This window comes from Cupressus sempervirens, chromosome 11, assembly GCF_028749045.1.
Source record: "Cupressus sempervirens isolate cs-2001-9-10 chromosome 11, ASM2874904v1, whole genome shotgun sequence".
Lineage (NCBI taxonomy): Eukaryota > Viridiplantae > Streptophyta > Pinopsida > Cupressales > Cupressaceae > Cupressus > Cupressus sempervirens.
In genome coordinates, this window is record NC_143128.1 from 235,040,499 (window position 1) to 235,053,444 (window position 12,946).

The 12,946-nt window shown below is 29.9% G+C and overlaps 1 protein-coding gene across 1 annotated transcript; it reads right to left on the reverse strand.

Annotated features, from left to right (window-relative positions):
* Positions 1-2,805: 2,805 nt before the first annotated feature.
* Positions 2,806-5,441, reverse strand: LOC149529028 (uncharacterized). Its single transcript, XM_089811027.1, has 5 exons — positions 5,325-5,441; positions 4,666-4,784; positions 3,867-4,097; positions 3,693-3,782; positions 2,806-3,596 (listed from the first exon to the last, which is right to left on the reverse strand). Exons 3-5 carry the CDS (start codon positions 3,936-3,938, stop codon positions 3,378-3,380), a joined length of 381 nt encoding a protein of 126 aa, XP_089667153.1. The 5' UTR covers positions 3,939-4,097; positions 4,666-4,784; positions 5,325-5,441; the 3' UTR covers positions 2,806-3,377.
* Between the last annotated feature and the right edge of the window lie 7,505 nt (positions 5,442-12,946).

Here is a 12,946-nt window from a genome sequence, read left to right on the forward strand (position 1 = left end):
TAATAGAAGGATGTTCTAAGGTTCAAAGAAATACAACTAGGTGCATGCAGTCTTACGGCAACGGCTACCCAGCCAGTTATTTCGACTGGCTGGGTATGACGCCGTTTATCCCTTCTGTCTCCTTCCTTCCGCGTCTTCCCATGTCATACCTGGCCATATCCAGCCAGTCAAACAAAATAATTCAGGTAGTAATTTGTTTTTAGAATTTATGTTCTATTGTGTTGTGTATTTATTTATAAAATAAAATAATTTCTAAATTATTTCGAAGTGTTTATCTAAGAAAAACTAATAAAAAGTTCATATTATATACTATAAAAAAAAATTTAATTAATTTGTAATTTAATTACGATTAATTTAAAAAAATAAAAAAGATAAGAGATATTATTTATCTTATATTTGATTTATTGTATACAAAAGCTCCCAAAATAGCATTTCAACTAATTATATAAATTTCATATGATTATTAAAAAAATAGTTTTATTGTTTTTTATGTTAAGAGACATTTTTAAGATAATTAGCATGAGGTGAAATATGTATTAAATAGATTTAAAATGATATATAATCAAATTAATAAATATTTATGTGAATTGGTATAACAAGGTCATAAAGTTCCCAAGATAAAAATTCGTGTTCAAATTTCTAAAGTGATATCTTGTGATTCAATTCAAGTTGAATAAGTGACTAGTAGTTGATTATGTATTCAACTTGATATCTCTTCGCATTTTTTTATATACTAGTGTTATGGTCTTGAGGCTAATTATTCACTTGATCCTTTTAAATGTAAATTTGGTTAAACTTTGAATAAATAATTTCTTACACAAATCAATTAAATATGAGTTCATAAAATTTATTAGTATGTTCATTTATAAGTTATTTGATGCATTCATTCTAGATGTCCATGACTTTGAAACAAATGTGTGCTAATCTTCTACATTTACACATCAATTGGTACAATAAAAATATTTTAGATCTACATGAGTATTCCTAAGAGCTTTAAATAGTTTTATTTTTTAGGAGTTAAATATACTCTTAATCTATATGAGTACAATAATCTATACGAGTATAATTTTATTAAATGTTTAACTTATTGTTATCAAATTGATTATATATATAATTAATAGTATATAAATATATTATATTATTTAATATTATTTAATATTAATATATATTAATATTAAATAAATGTCTCAATGTTTATTTAATATTAAATAAATGCCACCAATGTTTATTTAATATTAATATTAATATTAATGGGTGTAAAAAAAATACAATTTTAATTACCACTCAAGAAGAGTAGAGCAACCTTGTGTACATGTCAAAAATGTTTTTCACAAAGTAATTTACAAATTTGAAAAGAATGGAAAAATGGTAGAAACTATATTCAAAACAAAGGTGGAGATGGTCATTAGTAAGATTCAATTTAAAACAATTTATTAATTACAATTCACAAATTTTTACCATATATCATAATTTTGATGAATAAATAAGGAAAAAACATATATTCTAACATAAGCTTTTTTTTGAACTTACTAATAGAATATAAAGAAAAATAAAGATCTATAGTTAACATAGGTAGAAACATATGCCTTTAAAATGTGTTAGTGTTCATTTAAAATGTGTAAACGTGAAAATGCTCATTTATACAAGTAATGCATCAATTATTATGAGCTCGGAGTATTAACTAATATTTAATGTGTTAATTCTTAGACCAACTAGATTAGACAAAGCTATACTAATGAACAAAGAGCTCCTTGCCACTAAGATTCAGAGCTCTTGGTTCGAGTGATTTTTCTTTTCAATACAAATTCCATGTCAGTACGGAAAAGGGTGCCGCGGGGTCCGTGCATGGGAAGATGTGGAAGGAAGGAGACAGAGGGGATAAACGGCGTCATACATAGCCGTTGCCGCAGTCTTACCGCTTGCCAAAACTATCAGAGCACAGTGGGACGAATGCACTCACGCTATTAGCAGTGGTCATATAAGTCTCTATCTATATAGGCTGAACTAATAATAATATGGGTTAAATTAGTGTACCTAGAGCTTGTAAATCATAAGTTTGATTTTACAAATTTTCTATAGGTGAATTAAAAGCTTAAAGCTAATGTTTTATTTGTGAGTATTCAACAATCTTTGTCTAGGGATTGTGGAATTTGAAGTGGTCCAAAGGTATCATTTCAAAGTGCTCACTAAAAAAATATGGGTATTTGTAGCTAAAATTTGAAGGTCTATAAAATGTCTCTAGTCCCTCCACAAATGGACCAATCACCAACTCAAAAAGATAAAATGATCTACTAGTAAACTATAACAGAATATTAATACACATGTTTTCATTTTTTGAACTATTTTTAAAATAGTAATTGAAGAGTAACTATTAGTAATTGGATCTTTTTCATTTACTTTATGTTTCTTTTTTAATTATTAACAACCTATCTTTTATTTGTAGTATATGTTCAATATTAATATAAATATAAATTACTTTGTATTTTTAAAAAAATTTATTAACAACTTATCTTTTATTCATAGTATATGTTCAATATAAATATAAATAAAAATATAAAATAATTGATTATCTTTGTTATAATTTTGAAAAGAACTTTAAAAAAAATTTAATTTTTTTTTTAAAAATAAAAATAAAAATAAATAAATAAATAAAATTCTACGTTCTATACTGCTTGTTTCTGAATTTCGATTTTATACAATCAAATTTAGAAACAAAGAAAGAGGATTTTATGGGGATAAGGAGGGGATCAGAGTAGTTGGAGAAGTGATGAATAAATGGAAAAAAATTGTGCTGACAAGTAAGAATGAAAGAGAAGTAAGTTTGATGATTGTGATGACATTTTCAATAAGAACAAGATACTGATCTTTACACAAAAAGCTATGCGCATCTGTAGAATTGTGAACTAATATAGAAAGCTTACCCGCAGCATAACTGTATCTTCATACTCATCGAGGTCATTCAGAAAGGCAATTATACGGAGCCTATCTTCTGGAGCTGAGCCAAATTTGGGAACAGGAGTGTCCTTGATCTTTTGCCAAAAAATTTGAATTTTTCGCCTGCAACAAAAGAAAAAATAGGGTAGGGTTTTTCTCCAATTTCTTTCTTCAAAAATTTGATGTCTGAAATAACCTTCTGTTGCTGGCCGTACTGCCCTGAATTCTCAGAGCTGAAACGAAGACTCAAGTAATGGCTCACCGGCTTCAATTTAAAGAATTTAAGTGACAACTTGAGTGCAGGCACAGAAATCGCCATTAAAGTTGCAGGTATAGATCCATATTTTAGGGTTTTCAGGTCTGTCAAATTGACGCCGTCCAGAAACATCCAAAATGCAGAGGCTATCCATACCACTACGAAGGCCATAGCAAGACAAAATAAATCAAATAGGCTGTATGAACTTTGACTGTTTTCTCTCCGCGGATGCCTCACAGAAAGTGCTCCACCGCTGGGCGCGCGTCAAAGATTCCTCGATTTCTCTCGTTATCTCAACTGTTAGACTATCGCAAGCTTCCAGCGTTCCCTTGTATTTTCGAGCACTGAAATTTACAGTTAAAACCCTGGCTATTTTCTCCACCCTCTCATCTTTTGGAGGTTTCAGCTGAGGATTTACAACGGAACAAGAAAAATCTATTTTAGAATCTTATTATTGTTAGAAATAATTCATTTTAAATTTTTATTCCTGCAGATCTCTCACCAATTGTTTCAACTCTACGCATGCCAAAGATTTGTAAACTGGTTCATGCCCTTGTTGAAATTTCTCCAAAAAATTGACGAGTGACGTTTTCTGTTTGTTATCAATGCATCAAACATGCTCTTAAATTCATATTTAGACCAAAAGAAATAAGAACCACAATTAAGTCGATCTTACTTGATCTTTTCCTGGATTTCGTTTGTCGGCCAATAAATATTTGTGAACTCCTTTCCGGATTCCTGTTCCCATTTCACTGATATCTTCTTTCCGGAGTCCTTCGCCCTTTTCATTAATTATATCTTCGTTTCAGATTCCTTCGCCCTTTTCACTGATATCTTTATGATCCTGATTAAAACTCTCCTCTGGAAACACGGCTTGGGCAGCTGTGAGGAGCAGATGTTCTTTAATCTAGAAAAACAAAATAAAGGTTAAAGATTTTAAGGTTTTAAACCAAAAATAAATAATTTTTTTAAGCTTATAAGAAAATATTAGTAAATAGAATGAATATTCACATAAAAGCTCAAAGATTCAAAGATCAGTGGATATCTCCTTCACATGCAAAATGATTTTAATAACTTTTACAGATATCAAACCTAGAACCTTTTAAATAGAATAACAAATTAGAAAAAAATTATCATTTCTCTGGCAGCTTGTACAGATCACTGAATAAAATTAACTGCTGAATCAGATGAGCACAGGCGGCTTTTCTGGCTGCTGGACGAAAGATTCGAATGAAATACAAGGAATCTTTACATAAAAATTCAAAGATCGAGAGATATCTTCTATACCTCCAAAATGATATCATTAGCGCTTACGGAAATTAAACATCGAAACTTTATAATAGAATAATAAATTTGAAAAAACTTCCTATCATTCGTCCGGCACCTTGTCCGAAAAGATTAACCGCTGAGATAAATAAACAGAGACAACTGGAAGAGAGAGATTTGAAATAAAGCCAAAGATAAAAATAGCATACCTTATCCATGAGACTAGTCACTCCCTCACTACATCCACCAGTAATGCCGACAGTGATTGGAGTTTTAGTATTTGGATTTAGGAAATGTGTAGCTATGCACTGTGCCAGATCGTCGCTGCCTGTTCCCGTATTTTACACAGTAATTTTCGCAAAGAAAATATTATACAGATAGAAGAAAAATAAATCTAAATCCACAGAAATTGATTGCTAAGCACAGATAAATCTTTAATTGATTCAAACAAATAAAAGATATTTGTTGATCACATCATCATAAATTATCAGATCAAGACGACGGGAAACAAATATTACATTAGAAACGTTTCAAAATAATGATTTGTTCAATTTCTGCAGTAATAAGCAGAAACAAATGTTTTATCGATTCAAACAAATAAAAGAAATTTCTTGAACACGTGATCGATAATTATCTGATGGATACGACCGGAAACAAATAATTCATTGCAAATGTTTCAAAATAAAGACTTGTTTTAAACAAATCTGCAGACTGCTTCATGCCTTCTAACAAACACACAAAAACAATAATGCATATTCTCTAGTTTACATTGTTAATTCTACATAGAAGAGGTTATACATATAGAAAATACTTTCAAAACCGCCATTAGTAAATAGAAACAAAAAAAATCAAGATATTCATCACTCACTTGGACTCCTTAACATGGGAGTTTGTCCATCGACCTCCATATTCTTTTGAACACTAAAACTCAAGTTAATGGAGTTCTTGAGAATTTCCTTATGCTAATTGGGGAAGAAAATGCTCTTTATATAGATAATTTTGAATCTATTCCCCAGAACTCACAGAAATTTGCGATCTACATTTTTCTCCCGATCGCATCATTTTTAATACCATTCCTATAATTAATGGATGCTTTTTGCTTCCTACAAAGAATCTGTTAATGGTGGGGTTAATTCGAACAAATGACTACGAAGCTAGATTCTCCACTAATTAAAACATCTATCAATCACTCATAGACCAAATATGGGATTAGTTCTAACCTAATAAAGCTACATTCCCCAAGGGTGCTTTTCCATAAGAATTAGTTCTATAGTTATCAATTAGATTTATTTGATCACAATAAAAGTTATGACACAGGGGAGCTGAAGTCACAAGAATGTACTCCTTCTTAGTGCATTACTTTTCAATGGACATTTTTCTTTTCTTTTAGGGGACATGCCTTGATCTAGAATATTCATTTGTTTTTATTTATTTTAGAAATTTTGATTATTTATTTGAACATCAATCTTACTTTGAAAAGTTATCTTTTTAAGTGAAGTAAATATATTTATATCTTTCAGAAAATTTTTATCTTTTAATATATTTTGGTTATATAAAGTTCACAGTTTGTAATATTAATTTATTAAATATAAAGTCTTAAACAATAATTTCATTTAAGTAAAATTTTCTACTATTTCCAACTATCCATGTGTATTCTCCATGTCATAATATGGTTTATAATGTATGGCTAAGAAACCACTCTACGCATAGATGACATGAAAGTTACTTTTGTTTGTATTATAGCATAGCTCAAACTTTCATCCACCTTGGCTATTTTTTGAGTGTTTTTTGCCCCCTCCCTCTAGGTCCAACTTACCTAGTACTTTTGAAGAAAGCTTGGACGTGACATTTTTTTGTACTTTTGAGCCATCAAAATTTGATGGACCGTAAAAGATTGATAGACTAATTTTTTGAACAAATTAGAACTTAAAATTTTTATATTTAATTTGATATTTTGTATAATAAATATATGATTTATTAAAATTCATTTTAAATTTGTAACTTTTACACAAAAATTCTTATATTAAATTCATAATAGCTATTTAAAATATTAATTATATATTGTTAAACATTTAGAATTTTTAAAATATATATTTTAAATTATTTATAAATTTAAAACATGAATTTGACAATCATTATTTTTTCATAAAACATATATTGGAGAAAAAAATATTAGTACTTGTCATTAGTTTTAGTATAATTTTTTTCATTTAATAAATTTATTATAGTATATTGTATTTAAATTAACAAAAATATTATATAGTATTTTTATAATAATATAATATATTATTATAGATATCTTAAATAAATCTATCTAAAGAAATGCGGATAGATATCTATTATAAAATAATTAAAGTTTAATTTAATACATCTACAAATATTCATATTTCTTTGTATCTCTATTTATTTTTTACACTCAACTTTTTTATTTTAATTTCTATAATAATAATAATTCCAAGGCTTATATATTGTTTATTACTTTTTAAAAATATACTCCATTTACAATTAATATTAAGTTTTTTGACATGGAGATGGTTGTCAAATTTAATCTAAAAAGATAAATGTTCTACCATTTGTAGAATGTTTATTGACATTAATACTAGTATTTATAAAATATTGTATAATATAAGCATATATAATATTTAAAGTACAATATTTAAAATCTAAAAAATATCAAAGTATCATGTTTAAAGTCCTATTTAAATATATAAATCACTTCATTAAAAATATAACTCTTAAAAACTATCATGTTTTACAATCCCAATTTAATAATATAAATTGCATTATTAAAAATATAACTCATAAAAATGATCCTGTTTTACAATTCATGAAATCTAGCTCATATAAGAGTTAAAATGACTCATCCAATCAAATCATAGAAAAGTATTTTATAGAAATTATTAAGTTAAAAATCTTGCATCTAACTATGCACAATACATTGATTTTATGATTAAATTAAAAAAAAAAATTTAAACTACGAGTTAATGCATGAAATGCAAAAAGTATCACAATAATATTTAGGCCTATGACAAGTACTAATAAGAGATGAAACCCATTCATCCTGCGTTTGAGGTACACCTATTTTCAAGGCCTTACTTTCCTTCTTTGAAGATTTTTTTTTGGTTGCAAATAGAAGAAATGGGCATGCTCATGATGCAATTGATAAAAAGGGAGTTTCAAAAAAGGGAAATTATTTTCAAATCTTATAGATGAAAATATTTTGGTAGGCTTAGACAACACACATGAATTGTTTGAGTGAATATCTCAGAGAAATGTCATAGTGTTCTTTGAAATATCATCTCAACCTATGCAAAAATGAGAACTTTGGATGGGTTATAAACATCCAACATGGGGCTGAGGAAAGGATTTATGTTAGATGTGGTGATTGTAACTGCCTTGTTAGACATGTATGTAAAATGTTTAAATTTCAAAAAGGCACATGAACTATTTGACAAAATGGCTCAAAATTTTATTTGATAGTTTCATGATTCCAAAGCTTATGCATTTTTATTTAAATTTAGTTTTCCCTCAAAAAATCTATTATTGGCATGATTTGGAATGAACATAATGTTGTATTTTCTTGATAGACACGTTAGACATTCTTACAAAATGGGGAAGGAATTTCCTTGTTAGACATTCTTCCAAAATGTGAAAGCATAGGTAAAGCATATGAACAACTTGAAAAGAAATATGTGCTCATTGATCATCCTCATTATAGACTAAGGGTACTTTCTAAGGTTCATAGAATTTCACAACAATATTAAAATTCCTAAATATTTTCTTTTTGAATTCAATATTATAAATCACATTTAAGTCACAAAAACAATATCAACTAACCAAATCTACGCCACTAAAATCCTTTCACAAGAAGGATACTAGCACTTATTAAAAGTCCTTTCACAAGAAGAATACTAGCACTTATTAAAGAATTTCTGTCAGCAATAGCTTCCATGCTATCATAATTTTTATTTCATCTAGGATATTGCCATGTGGCATTGGTAATCTCCTTGCTAATAATGAGGGTATAGATATTATAAAAACATGGAAAATATGTGAATGTTGAAATCATGTCAATACTAAGCACTTCTAGAATGACAGTTGAGATATAATTGCCTTCAATGTTTGTTTTCCAATCTAGCTTTTTAAAATATGGTTATCTACTATATAATTCACCATTGGAGTGAGTTTGCAAATCCATCGTGAAAGAAATACCTATTAAGAAATATTTTAATAAAATAATGAGGCCAAAGCCCTTTTAAACTAAATCAAATGTGTGGAAAGAATCATTCCAACACAATAATCAATTTTGACATTATTTTAAGGCACATTTACAAAAGGTGGAATGGTTGTATGAATATCAAGATTAAATATGTTATTAGTATCATATCTTATTGAGGTTTGCAAACTATTGATAGAAATGTGTGAAAAATTAAAGATGTTAAAGTATCTAATATGACACAAACTATTAGAATATATAGTCCACCAATATAACTAAGAGGGTGGGGGGTAAATCAGTTATCCAACTAATATCACTATTATCAACCCTAATAAATTCTAACCATATGAACAATATAATAAAAAACCACAACAAGATACTCATATACAATTAACACTAGATATGTTAACTAAGGAAAATTGCAGTGGGGATGGTACCCACAAGATGATGTACTAATATAAATATTCCTTGTTAGAGGATGGATCCTATTAGGAGTCTATAACAACATTCATAGTGAAAACTATGGTGGGGATGGTACCCACAAGATGATGTACTAATATAAATATTCCTTGTTAGAGGATGGACCCTATTAGGAGTCTATAACAACATTGAGAGGGAAAAATGCAGTGGGGATGGTACCCACAAGATGATGTAACCCTTGATCAGAGGGAAAACTATGGTGGGGATGGTACCCACAAGATGATGTACTAATATAAATATTCCTTGTTAGAGGATGGACCCTATTAGGAGTCTATAACAATATTTAGTACATATCAGTCCCTATTAGGAGATTTTGAATACTTGTTAGGAGATTCCAACCCTATTAGGAGTTGTGCCAACCATGTTAGGAGTTGTGGAAGACAGTTGGACCCACTACCCAAATGACTTTAAGGTTAAGACCAATGAACTCATTGTCCAAATGATCTTTATATTATTCCTTGCAAAGTAATAGAAATGAATAGTGCTGCTCCTTCCTCTTTATCTGTCTTGTCAAACAAACTCCTACTCCTTTAGATCTTGTAACCAGATCACAAAACTCACATCCAATAATCCCTTAGATTGCTTACTTGCATTAAGTAAACACTATGCTCTTCTTTGCACTTGCTTAATTACTTTGCAAACAACTTACACATCGTACATTTCACACTACTTTACAATCAAGGAAAATATCTTTCCTTTATACCATATCTTCAAAATAATTCCTTGAGTCGGCCTTGAGGCTTTCCCAATTAATTATAATAAGATAATTAATTAAATTACAATTACAATAGCACTTTCGACTCATAGTCTATAGAACTTCTCATATGTGCAATACTAGGGCTTGCACATCTCCTAAAATCATCATCAGACTATCATAAGTCATTCACTAACTACACATCACTATATTATATGTCTACTAGAAGATATAAAGCAAACATTAGAAATTGCTTCTTAGGTACTCTATCTCTATATTGCTCTTTGTAAATCAGGTACAACTTTCATACATCTTCGACTTACTTGCCACACATTGAACCACATCATTAGGACACAATGTAGAACATGCCCATGATTGCACATCATCAGACAGTCAAACCAAAGTCCATACAACTAAGATCTCTATCTACTACTTTGCTAGTATTCATAGACTTACTGCTATGTTGACATCAATTACAAACACAATCATGAATGGAACATGTCAAAACTCTCCAATGCTTAGAATACTCCCCCAAAGGAATACCATAAGCATTCATGCTAACACAAACTTCATACAAAGCAATATTTATTTTGATTAAGAGAAAATCTTTCATATATACATAGAATGATCACCATGAAATTGATCTTAATTATTATTTTGGTAGAGATATAATATTTAAAAATTAAGAATTCATGCAACAAAGAAATGTCTACTTCATTCTATGATCAACTCCCTCAATTATCAAAGAAACCAACATTTTATAGGATTTTGTATGGGGAACCTACAATAGCTTAATCACATGGTTTGATAATATTAAATTTGATCATTATTTTTTTAATTTGTCCTAGAAATTGAGTAATTAGTTTCTTTGCTAGTGTTGATACCTTCAATGATGAATACTTTTAAGATTAAGACACTTTACTTTGGGAACCAAGAAAATGATGCACTATTCTTAGATTGTTCTTCCTCCACATCAAGAGGGTTTTACACAGTGTGTTACAAAGGACCACTTTTCAAAATTCAAAAAAAGAATTAAGGGGACTATTCTTGGGGATTAGTGTAGTAAAAGTACAATTTAGGTCTTTTAATCATTTTATATCTTTGTGCTTCAGTACCACAAGCTACTAAAACTAATTTTATAGTGACATAATTTAAAATAGGAAAAGTAAAAATCCATTAGGCCTAAGGGATTTATTTGAGTTGATTTACAAGGAATCTGAATTGATCTCCTTAGTGGAAGGTAGCATTACAATTTAACTATTTTTACTTGTGATTGTGATATGAATGAACTGTTACAATATATCTTCTCCTACGTTTGAACCCTCCTCACTTCTAAGAAATTTACTTAAAATAAGAAGAAGAAGAAGAAGATATATGCTCAACCTTGATGAATTTAGGCATAGTGAGAGATTCTCCTCTATTATATTTGATAGAAGTAACTTATAAAGATGTCTCTTTTTTTTAGTGAAGTTGTGAAAAAATGCATGCTTATTTGATGAAGGAGCATCCAATGGTGTAAGGGCAATCCTATATCACCCAAAAATATGCTTAGGGTTAGTTTTTGTTTAATGTGTTTTTATTTCTAGATAGCCATTTTGATCAAATAGAGATTCCAACTCTCATAGTTCCACTATTGGTTTTTTGGGTTAGTGTTTTTGAGCACCTTGGGATATGTGCTAATGTAGAAAATAAGTTATTTTGTAATTGAGACATAATTATAATGAGCTAGAGGGTTTAAGTTGGAGGGATGATTATACTTGTAAATTAAAGCACTCCAAAAAAAGAATCAAATCAAAAGGCTTTATGTTTTGAAAGTTATTATAGTTTTTAGTTGCCTGGAGACCCCTAAGAGCGCTTAAATGTCAGATTTGAGACACTAAATGGCCTTGTATGGGTCCAAAAAATGGGGGACAATAAATTCCTATTCAAATATCTATAGAGCACTTGGAGAGCTTTTTTTAAATGTAAAGGATTTGTCAATCAGAGTCCCGAATCAAAAGTTATGCCTCCCGAAAGTTGGACTACCATTTCTGGATTCTTCTAATTTTGCACCAATTTTCGATGTGTTTTCTAGAACCTTTTGTTTTGGAAGTGGATGCCAAATGGCATATTCTAAAAGGTATTCCTAACCCTAGACCTAATTTGAGTTACTTAAGGTCATTTCTGGCATGGTAAACATAGTTTTTCAGTGGAGTTTGGGAGAAGGTACTGTGAGGAGTGTTTTTCTCTAGAATCGAACAACATTGTAAGCCCCTAGGGCACATCATTGAGTCTATTTTCATTGTAATAAATGTAATAGCATATCACTTCTAATAATAATATTCCCCTTTTCCTAGTGTGTTCATTTTGTCTTGGGTTGTGTCCTCATCAAGTGGTATCAAAGTGGGTTTTCTTGAGTGCGTAGAGAGAGCACTTACTATGAGGTAGTTTGCACCAGGATTTTTTGGTTGTGGGTTTTGATATAGCAAGAAGATGTCTCCATGAAGAGAGCATGGTGGAAGGGCTAGAGTTATTCCTCCTGAGGTTAGAGCCCTCCAGAGACAAGTTCAGGCATTGCAAGAGGAGATCCATAGAGAGATGAATATTTCCATAGGCAACAAAAGTGAGAAGGCAAATGAAGAAGAAGTAAATATTGTGTAGGAAGGAGAAAGAAATAGATAAGTCCTAAACCAGGTAAAGAAGAAGCTTTTTAGGACCATTGCCAAGCTAGGAAAAAGACCTAAAATTGACATCGACATGTTTTCGAGAAATCTAAACACAGATGAGTTGATCGACTGGATCAATGAGTTAGAGAAATATTTTGAGTATGAGGATATCGGGGACCCTGATAGGGTTAAGTTTGTGAAGGAAAAAATGAAAGGCCATGCTAAAATTTGGTAGCAAGAGGTTCAGTTTGAAAGAAATAGAAGAGGAAAGGAGAAAATCACAAGATGGGATGGTGGACAAACTAAAGAAGTAGTTCATTCTTATTGATTACGAGCTTGATATGTTCAAGAAGATGTAAGGGTTAAAGAAAGTGAGAACATCTATATAATAATACATAGAGGAGTTTTATCGAGTCCTTATTAGGGCAAGGCATGTGGAAGCAAACAAGGAGAAG